The 9,880-nt window shown below is 68.2% G+C and overlaps 1 protein-coding gene and 1 long non-coding RNA gene across 2 annotated transcripts; one reads left to right on the forward strand and one right to left on the reverse strand.

Moving 5' to 3' along the window:
- Positions 1-4: 4 nt before the first annotated feature.
- LOC121498733 lies at positions 5-3,384 on the reverse strand. Its single transcript, XR_005989867.1, has 3 exons — positions 3,264-3,384; positions 789-1,020; positions 5-679 (listed from the first exon to the last, which is right to left on the reverse strand). It is a non-coding gene; the product is annotated as an uncharacterized LOC121498733 (long non-coding RNA).
- SLC39A4 (solute carrier family 39 member 4) lies at positions 2,895-7,526 on the forward strand. The gene is made up of 12 exons (XM_041768746.1): positions 2,895-3,549; positions 3,965-4,246; positions 4,665-4,860; positions 4,974-5,119; positions 5,204-5,375; positions 5,664-5,836; positions 6,013-6,150; positions 6,231-6,353; positions 6,516-6,570; positions 6,647-6,799; positions 6,952-7,139; positions 7,239-7,526. Exons 1-12 carry the CDS (start codon positions 3,361-3,363, stop codon positions 7,365-7,367), a joined length of 1,944 nt encoding a protein of 647 aa, XP_041624680.1. The 5' UTR covers positions 2,895-3,360; the 3' UTR covers positions 7,368-7,526.
- The last annotated feature ends 2,354 nt before the right edge of the window (positions 7,527-9,880 follow it).

Raw genomic sequence — 9,880 nt, forward strand, 5'->3', positions numbered from 1 at the left:
CCCCCCCCGCCAGGCCTGCTGCTCTGTCTTCCCTCAGCCTCCCGGAGCCCATGGGTTCCGCAGGGGCAGGTCTGAGCAGGAGTTAGGGCCCCCGCGTCCCTGGTGGGCAGTGCCTGGGCACCTGGGAGGGAGCCAGCCTCCCCCTGAGCCAGGTGAGGCTGGGATCTGAGCCCCTGCCCCCGTGTCTGGCCCCAAGCTGGCCGAGCCACCTCCCCCTCCCTGCCGCGGGGTCACGCCCGCCCTCTTAGTGGCTCAGCAAGGCCCCAGCAGTCTGCCTCAGGGTTGAGGCCGGGCTGCTGGGTGGGCCAGTCCTGCCAGGGCCTGCAGGTGAGGACACGGGTTCAGAGGCCAGAGCTGGTTCCTTTCCTACTGTCACCTGCTATGGGGCCCGGGGCTGTGGACTCTGCAGGCGACCCCGGCCCGCAGTGTCCCATCACGTCCGCATCCACATGGGTGCATGCTGCCAGCTGCCGGAGCGAGGCACCGGGTTCCGTGATCTGTTGTATCCACTTTAGCAACCACGGCGTGCCCGAGGGCCACGCTGACCTCCCGTAGCGCCCCTCCTCCTGGTAGTGTTTCTGGATGCCTGTGGCCTCGAAGTACGGCGCGTCGTGTGTTGGTGCTGATGGAGGAGGCTGGAGGCTGCCGGCAGGGAGGCGGCGCTTCACAGGGGTGGGGGCTGATGGCAGAGCACGCAGAGGGAGAGGGTGAGGACTTGGGATCAGCCTGGAGCCCCCGATGCCAGCAGGGGCCCCGAGGCAGAGGCGTGCGTGTCACTTGGGTCTTACTCGGAGAAGACAGCAGACGCGGGCCATGGGCAGGATCAGCAGCAGGGGCCGAGGGGGCCCTGGGGGTCTGGGTGCAGGCTGTGTTGCATGTGACACACACTGTGCCCCCGGGCCGAGCGCACTGGGCAGTGGATACCCCAGAACAGCCCGGTGGGCAGAGCAGGTCCTGTGCGTGGAAGCTGCCGGGACGGAGCGAGTCCACGTGGGCTCGGGTGGGCGGCGGCACATCACGCTGGAGTCGCAGGGGGAAGATGAAGGCTTGGCATCTCCGGGGCAAAGCTGCCGCCCTGGGTCCCAGGGGTTCTCCCCAGAGGCCCGAGGCTCCACCACATTTGGAGGCTGGGGTGGGAAGACCAGCCGAGGAGCCGAGGGGGGCGGCTGAGGCCTGGGAAGCCCAGAGGCCCCAGGACACGGAGGGGCTGCAGCGTCAGGGCGGACTCGGAGGAGCCCAGTCGGCCCGGGGAGGGGGAGGCTTCAGGGGAGCCCCGAGGGACCAGGAGGGCCCAGAGCCCCAGATCCTGCTGCCAGCGGCTGCTGAACGGACAGAACGGCTGTTCTGCTCTTTTTTTTTTTTTAATAAAAACCAAAATTTGTCATTTTAAACATTATTTTGAGGATTTTATTGTTAACTAATCTCTACACCTGACGTGGAGCTTGAACCTACAACCCCGAGATCAAGCGCCGCTCGCTCCACCGCCACCCGCGTCCAGCTTGCGCGGTTCCGTGGCCCCCGCAGAGGCGCGGCCCCAGTGAGCCCTGGCCCCGCCAGCCGCCACCCTCTCTGCGCCTGGGGTGTGACCTGGGGTGTGACTGTGAACGGGCCTCCCGCCAGTGGAATCACGCTCAATTGGTCTTCTCTGGTGCGTTTATTTCTCGCATCTGTCAAAACGTCTTTCTTTTTCTCTCTTTTTTTTTTTTTTTTTAAAGTAAGTACGATGGGCAGCCCGGGTGGCTCAGTGGGTGAGCGCCGCCTTCAGCCCAGGGCGTGACCCCGGGTCCCGGGATCGAGTCCACATCGGGCTCCCTGCATGGGAGCCTGCTTCTCCCTCTGCCGCAGTCTCTGCCTCTCTCTCTGTGTCTCTCGTGAATAAATAAAATCTTAAAAAAAAAAAAAAAAGACCTTGCGATGGGAGCCGGCTCTATCCCCTGCGCCAGCCAGGTGTCCTTGTTAAGGACGAATGTCCCATCGTACCCACAGGGCACATTTTGTTCATCCTTGGGGGACGCGTGTCCCGGAGATTGTGAGCGCTGCTGTGGGAGCAGGTGGGCTGGCGGGATGGCGGGTGATGTGGGGGGCTGGGGACACGGGTGGGGACAGTGAGCCGGGAGCTGCAGGCCACTCTGGCCGCGGTGGGACGGTCGGCAGGTGGAGGGAAGTGGCCGGCCCAGAGCTCACTCAGGCCGAGGGGCTGCAGGCCGCCTGCCTGGGACTGGGGAGGGTGGCTGGACGGCAGGTCCTGGACCCTGGCCCTGAGGCTAGAGGGGTGAGCAGGGGTGGCCCGAGGCGGCAGCCAGGTCCCTGCCTCCTGCTCCAGCCCCAGTGGCCGGTGCCGCGGGTCAGCAAGACGGAAGTTCGGGCCTCCAGTCCTCAGACCTGCGCCCGGGCCTCTCCAGCTTCCCTGCTTTCTGGCTCGGGCCCAAGAATCATCTAGACCCCGCGGCTGTTCCCATGCCCTCCTCTGGCCCAGCTCCCCCCAGGACCCGGGGCGGTCACCCTGCAGTGCCACCCAGCTGAGTGGCGGTGGCGTGACCTCGGGCCGGGGCCGCAGCCCTGGGCACCCCAGGACTGGGGACAGAGTACCCGGGCTCCCAGCTACCGCCTCGGTCCCGACCACACCCCACCGGGCTCAGGGTCAGTGCTCGGCTGAACGGGGAGCGGGGGGGGGAACACCCACATGTGCTGCAGGAGGCGACAGTGCCCTAAGCCTGGGCAGGGGTGCCTGCGGGCTCCCCGGGCCGGCCCCTCCCCCTGCACTGCCAACCAGGCAGAGATGAGTCCCGGGGTCCAAAGGCCAAGAGGGAGCCGGCAGGGGTGGGGGGGGCTGGTGCTCCAGCCCGAGCCACCGCCCAAGACCCTGCCCGGGGGCGACAAACAGAAGGCCCGGGGCCCTCCGGACTTGGGAGGGGGCAGCACTCGCCCAGCACCTTCGGGTCCCCTCGGAATCCGCCCCCCACCCCCGCTCTGGGCACCGCAGCCCAAGGGACCTGAGGCCGGGGGCGGCGGGCGCGAGCTGCCCAGCGGGGGAGCCGGGCCGGGTCGGGGTGTGCCCCGGGCCGCAGGCCGCATGTCCCGGGCGGGCCCGAGGGGCCGGGTGCCATCGGTGCCCCTCTGCCAGGCCCCCGCGCGGGGCAGCCCCGAGGACGAGGACGGTGCCGCGGGCCGGAGCGCAGCCGCCCGCGGCCGGGGGAGGACCTGCTGCTGGAATGGTTAACCCGCGCGCGGCGGCAGCCAATCACAGGGCCCCGCGCAAATACCTGGGACAGGTGCCGCCGCCGGGCGGGTCAGAGCCCAGCCCCAGCCCAGGAGCGCCGCGCACCGCCCGCACCCGCAGCGGCAGCACAGGGGCTCAGCATGACGGCCCGGGGCCCGCGGGCGCTGGCGCTGCTGCTGGCCCTGCCGCTGCTCGCCGTGGGGGCCCCGCCGGCCCGCCTGCTGGCCGCGCTGTCCTCGGGCCGCGGCGCTCTGGACCGCGGGGCACTGGGCAGCCTGTTAAATACGCTGGCGGACCGTGCGCACTGCGCCGACGGGCCGTGTGGAAAGGTAACGGCCCCACCCGACGGGTCCCCCAGCAGCCGCCGCTCCTCCCCAGGCTGGAAGCAAAGGGCCCTGGGCAAACTCCAGGGGGCGGGTCAAGGTGAGGCCGGGTGGCCAAGCACCCAGGCCCTCCCTGCGGCCCGCGCCCCCCGCTGCTCCCGGGTTGGGCGCCGTGCGGGGCGCACACAGCTCCGGGAGCCCCGGGCCATCAGATTGGCGGTGGCTCCGGCAAGGAGCCACCCAGGGTGGGGGGACCCCTGCCCTGAGTCCTCTGTGTGCGCGTGTGCACTTGTGTCATTGAGGGCGGTGGCGACGGGAGAGTGTGAAAGAGCGATGATGCAGGGGTGCGTGAGGGGGAGGGCGGGGGGCGTGGACCACCCAGGGAAGCGGGCAGCTGCCGCCCACCCGTCTCTGCCCACAGTGCCTGTCTGTGGATGATGCCCTGGCCCTGGGCGGGCCCGAGACGCCGGGGCTCCCGGAGGGGCAGGTCCTAGCACCCAGACACATCGCCCGCCTCAGTGCCGCCGCCGCCCTCTACCTCAGCGACCCCAGGGGCACGTGTGCAGATATCCGGGCTGGCCGCTGGGCCGCCCGCGCTGACCAGCTCTTGGCCCTGCTGGAGGGCCCCACGGCGCTGGCCCCGGGCCTGAGCAGGCTGCTGCAAAGGATCCAGGCCCAGACTGCTGGCTGGCCCGCTGCGGAGGTGAGCCTGGGTAGGGCGGCCAGACGGGGTGGGCGGGGAGGGCCTAAGGGGATCCCCCTGGACGGAGCACTTTGTGGGCTGGGCCCGGCTGCAGTGGGCGGGACATCCTCGGAGCCCCCGGAGGTAGCTGGGGGAGTCTGGGCTGGGCCGAGGATCACAGAGGTCCAGTACCACTCAGGGCAGGCCCTGGGGAGTCAGACAGGGCTGTTCAGACTCCTGGGGCCCCGGGGTGGGGGGTCAGGCCCAGTGCGGGTCTTAAGCTGGCAGGACCAGTGGTGGTGCTCTGAGAAGGCTGGTCTGGGCCAGATCGGGACAGACCTTGGGGTCAGTGGCACTCGGGGGATACTCGGGGCAATGGCAGGGCTGGAGGCCAGAAGGTGACACTGCAGCAGAGGCTGAGCCCTGGCTCCTCCCCTAGGCCTGCGTAGACCTGCCTCACCTGCTGGAGGAGGCAGACAGGGCAGGAGCTCCCAACAGCCCTGGCCTGGTGCTGGCTGCCCTGTTGGACCATGTCAGCAGCGGGTCCTGCCTCCGAGCCCTGCCCACCCCCCAGTATTTTGTAGACTTTGTGTTTCGGCAGCACGGCGGCGAGACTCCCAACATCACACTGGCTGGTGAGGCCTGGGCTGGGCCAGAGTGGGGGCGCCCTGAGTGCCCGGCCTCCCTGACCATGGGGGAGGCAGGCCCGGAGCCCACACCGACTTTGCCATTCCGTCCCCCCGGCCAGAGCTGGAGGCCTTGATGCAGCGCCTGGGGGTAGGCAGAGTGGCTGACACCGACCACAGTGACCACGATCACCAGAGGACCGGGGCCAACTACCAGGGCCCTGTGCCCCTTACCACCCCGAACAGCAGCTCCAGCCTGTGGGACACAGTGAGCAGCCCCTGCACCGTACTCCCGGGGAGAGGTGGGGTCCCAAGTCTGCTCAGGTCCCTGATTGCGTGCTACCACCCCCAGGTATGCCTGAGTGCCAGCGAAGTGATGGCTGTGTACGGGCTGTCTGAGCAGGCCGGGGTTACCCCAGAGTCCTGGGCCCAGCTAAGCCCTGCCCTGCTCCAGCAGCAACTGAGTGGGGCCTGCAGCCCCCAGCCCAGGACCCCCACCCGGGACCAGCTCAGCCAGGCGGAGAGTGAGTGCCTGCCTCCCCAGTAGCGCCTGCCTGGCTGTGCCCACGGGTGCTAGTGGCACAGAGGTGGGACCTCACAGGGGGGAGAGCACGACCACTGGGCTAGGGGACAGGCGGGGAGAGCTGGACCAGGGCTGGCAGGAGAGGGAGGCACGGGGGTAAAGGGGAGGCGGCGGGCCTGACCACCTGCATCCCTGGTGAGCTCTGCTGGCTCCTGGACTCCCGCCCCTGGGAGGCAGGGGTAGGGGCCGGAGGCTGAGAGGCTCTCAGCTCCGCTCACCACCGCCGCAGGGTATCTCTACGGCTCCCTAGCCACGCTGTTCATCTGCCTCTGTGCCATTTTTGGCCTCCTGCTCCTGACCTGTGCCACCTGCCGCGCTGCCTCCCACTATGTCATCCAGACCTTCCTGAGCATGGCCGTGGGCGCGCTCACAGGCGACGCCATCCTGCACCTGACACCCAAGGTCAGTCTCAGCTTCCCCTCTCTCCCCAGCCAGGAACGCCCCTGCCCAGGCCTTCCAGGCCCATCCTCCTGGAGCTGCCCCTCTAGTCTCTCTCTTCCTGGCCCTGGTGGGGGTGGGGGGATGGAGGGGTGGGGGGCGGCCTGAAGGCCCCCTTACTCAGCCCCCTTCTCCCCCAGGTGCTGGGGCTGCACTCCCACAGCGGGGAGGGCCTTGGCCCACAGACCACCTGGCGCCTCGTGGCCATGCTGGGAGGCCTCTACACCTTCTTCCTGTTTGAGAACCTCTTTAATCTCTTGCTGCCCCTGGACCCAGAGGTCAGGTGGGGGCTGGATGTGGTGGGTGGAGGAGACAGAGGCCTGGGGGCCTGCCGGACCCTGACCCACTGTCCCCACAGGGCTCAAAGGATGGGCCCTGCAGCCACAGCCATGGTGGCCACAGCCATGGGGTGTCCCTGCAGCTAACGCCCAGCGAGCTCCGGCCCCCTAAGCAGCCCCACGAGGGCTCCCGCGCAGACCTGGTGAGCTGGCCCTTCCCCGACGTCCCCATGCCACGGGGAGCTCCGCCCCCAAGGGCCCCCCGACCTGCCCCGCCACTGCCCCGGGGCCTCCGATGATGCTGTTCGGGGGACCCAGCCCCTGCGCGCCCTCCTCACCTCCCGGCCCACCTGACCACCCCGCAGGTGGCGGAGGAGAGCCCGGAGCTGCTGAGCGCGGAGCCCCGGAGACTGAGCCCAGGTGAGTCCCGAGGAAAGCCCCAGAAGGGTCGGGGGGCGGGCGCGGGCGGGCGCGCACCCACGTCCACCGCCCGCAGAGCTCCGGCTGCTGCCCTACGTGATCACACTGGGCGACGCGCTGCACAACTTCGCCGACGGGCTGGCCGTGGGCGCCGCCTTCGCGTCCTCCTGGAAGACCGGGCTGGCCACGTCGCTGGCCGTGTTCTGCCACGAGCTGCCACACGAGCTAGGTCCGCGGGGCGGGGCCTCCCGGGCGGTGGGCGGGGCCTCCCGGGCGGTGGGCGGGGCCGCGGCGGCCATGAGGGGGCTGCCGCGGGGCGGGGCCTCCCGGGCGGTGGGCGGGGCGCCCGGCCTGACCCCGCCCCCGCCCCTCCCGCCCCAGGGGACTTCGCGGCCCTGCTGCACGCGGGGCTGTCCGTGCGCCGGGCGTTGCTGCTGAACTTGGCCTCGGCGCTGACGGCCTTCGCCGGCCTCTACGTGGCGCTCGCTGTCGACGTCGGCGAGGACAGCGAGGCCTGGATCCTGGCGGTGGCCACCGGCCTCTTCCTCTACGTGGCGCTCTGCGACATGGTCAGGGCGGAGGGCGGGAGTCGGCCGCCCTGGGGTGAGCTGAGCAGGGTGAGCTGGGGCCCGGAGCTGGCCCCTGACCACAGCCTCCCTCTCCCTCAGCTCCCGGCCATGCTGCACGTGCGGGACCGGCGGCCCTGGCTCCTCTTCCTGCTGCACAACATGGGCCTGCTGGGCGGCTGGACCGTCCTGCTGCTGCTGTCGCTGTATGAGGACAACATCACCCTCTGATGGCCCCCGCCCCACTCTCCGGCCCTTGATGCTGCCTGCTGACCCTGGCCTATCTCAGCCCCTTGCGCCCGCCTGCCAGTGCGGGACCTGCCCTTGGGTGCGCCCGTCCCCGCCTCCGCCTCCGCCTCCTGCTTCAATAAAGACATTCTTGTCCTTGGAGCCCAGCTGCTCTACGTGCTGTTAGGGAAGTGTCTCCCACCAAGAGAGGCAGACAGGTGGGGCTCTGACCAGGAACCAGCCGGCAGCCCGCCCCAGTCCCCCTCTGCAAGGTGCAGTGGGGTCAGAGAAATTGGCGGGGGTCTGCAGGTAGCAGGTGAGGCCTGGTGTCCAATCAGGAATCAAACTTGTTGACTCATAGCAAAAAGACCAAAACAACCCAGTATGCTCGCCTAGAAAGAGGTCGAGAGGCCCCTGGGTGGCTCCGTCTGTGAAGCGTCTACCTTGGGCTCAGTCACGATCCCAGGGTCCTGAGATCGAGTCTCAGGTGGAGGTCAGGCTCCCCGGTCCATGGAGATCCTGCTTCTCCCTCTCCCAGTGCCTTTGCTGTTCCTCTGCTGGTGCCCACTCTCTCTGTCAAATGAGTAAAAAAATCCTTAAAAAAAAGATAGAGGCCTAGAGCTGGTCAGGCTAGAGTGTGTGGCCCACGGTCCGCAGGGCCTGGGCCTCTTCTGCTCCGAGGTCTGTGCCAGAACTGTTCATCCTCCGAGTCCCCTTGTGGCCCCCCAGGCCGTAGCACAGCCCACCACAAACTGTGAGCCTTAAAAATGACATTTTCTCACCATTCTGAAGGCAGAAGTCTAAAATCAAGGTGTCGGTAAGCTGTGTTCCTTCTTGGCTCCATAGGAAGAATTTGTCACATGAGACTTTACTGGCTTCTGGTGGGCCCAATTGTTCCGTGTCTGGGGCAGGATGAGTCCAGTGTCCTCTGTTTTATGACCTCGTGTGTCTCTTCTCTTCTCCTATGGGATTACCAGCTCACCCTACTCCAGTGTATCCTTGTCTTAACTAATTCTATCTGTAATGATCCTATTTCCAAATAAAAGTCACTCATTGAGTGGTAGGTTTCCAACATATCTTTTGGGGGGACCCATTTTTTTTTTTTTTAAGATTTTATTTTTCAGGAGAGACACAGAGAGAGAGAGGCAGAGACACAGGCAGAGGGAGAAGCAGGCTCCCTGCGGGGAGCTGGATGCGGGACTCGATCCCAGGACCCTGGGATCATGACCTGAGCCGAAGGCGGATGGTCAACCACTGAGTCACCCAGGCGTCCCTGGGGGGACACAATTCAATCCAGAACACCCCTTGTGGTCCAAAATGGCTGCCAGAGCTTCAGCCATTAAATGCACTGTCCGGATAGCAGAAAGGAGGTAGGAGGAAAGATCAAAAGAGAAAGGGGTCCGGGGGATATCAGATTCAGCCTGTCATTTACCCAACACACAGACACAAAAGCGGGAGAGTGGATGGAAGTCAGTGTCCTGTTCCGCTCTACGCGTCCACTTGTGCTGGAGAGAGGTGGGTGCTGCCCGCCACCGACCCGGGGCAAACTGGGCAGGAGGGGCCGCATGTAAGAGCGCCCCGGCCCCACGGGTACGCAGATGCTCCGGTATCCAAGACTCGTTGGTTCTCCAAGAAGCTGGAGGAACCCCCAGGAGGGCGCTGTGGGAATTAGCGCCGCCCTCCTGGCACCGGGGAGGTTGGAAAGCCACCGGCTCCCAGCACAGCGCTGCCCGGGGGAGCACCGGGAGCGTGGCCTGGACTGCAGGGTCCCCTGCTTCCAGTATGGGGCCAGCGCTGGCTTTTGGGGGGGGGGTGGCACTGCAGGAGGGGCTGAGAGTTGCCAGGGCTCGTCCTGCTGCAGCCCCCAGCCTGCCGCCCGCTCCCCAGCCCGGGGCGTCCCTCCCCGGTCGGTCCCCGTCCCTCCCCGACGAGCCAGCTCCCACCTTCATCTCCCACTGAGAACGTGGACCCCCCAGGCGGGCTCCCGACTGTCACCCTGCGGACCTTGCCGCCTCCTGGCCCCGGCCCCGTCCCCCGCCCCGTCCCTCCTCCCCCCCCCGCCCCGTCCCTGCTCCCGCAGCGCGCCCGCGCCCCCGCCCCGGCCGCCTGTCCCGCGACGCCGGGTCATCCGTGGGGGCGTTGGACGCGCCGCCTGCAGGCCAGGGCCCGGCGGGCACCGCTGTTCCCAGGCACGCGGGGGCCCCGGGACGCGTGCGCCGCGACTGTGTGACTCCCGGGCCCAGTGTCCCCGCGGCCCCCGCCGGCGGTCCTCGTGCTGCTGCAGCTCCTCGCTCTTCCCGAGGGGCCGGCGCGCCCCGGAACCCCACGCCGCCCGCGCCCGCCGCCCGACGGTCCCCGGGAGCCCGCGGCTGACGAGCAGGTGGGCGGACGGACGCCGCGTACACGTGGCTGAGGAGCCACCGTCGCCGACGTCGCTCGGATTCCGAGTCACGGCCCGCCCGAAGGGAGCCCCGCCCCCGCCGCCGCCGCCGCCCCTCCCCGCCACCAGGGGGCGC

The sequence above is a fragment of the Vulpes lagopus genome, chromosome 9, assembly GCF_018345385.1.
Source record: "Vulpes lagopus strain Blue_001 chromosome 9, ASM1834538v1, whole genome shotgun sequence".
In the NCBI taxonomy this organism is placed as follows: Eukaryota; Metazoa; Chordata; class Mammalia; order Carnivora; family Canidae; genus Vulpes; species Vulpes lagopus.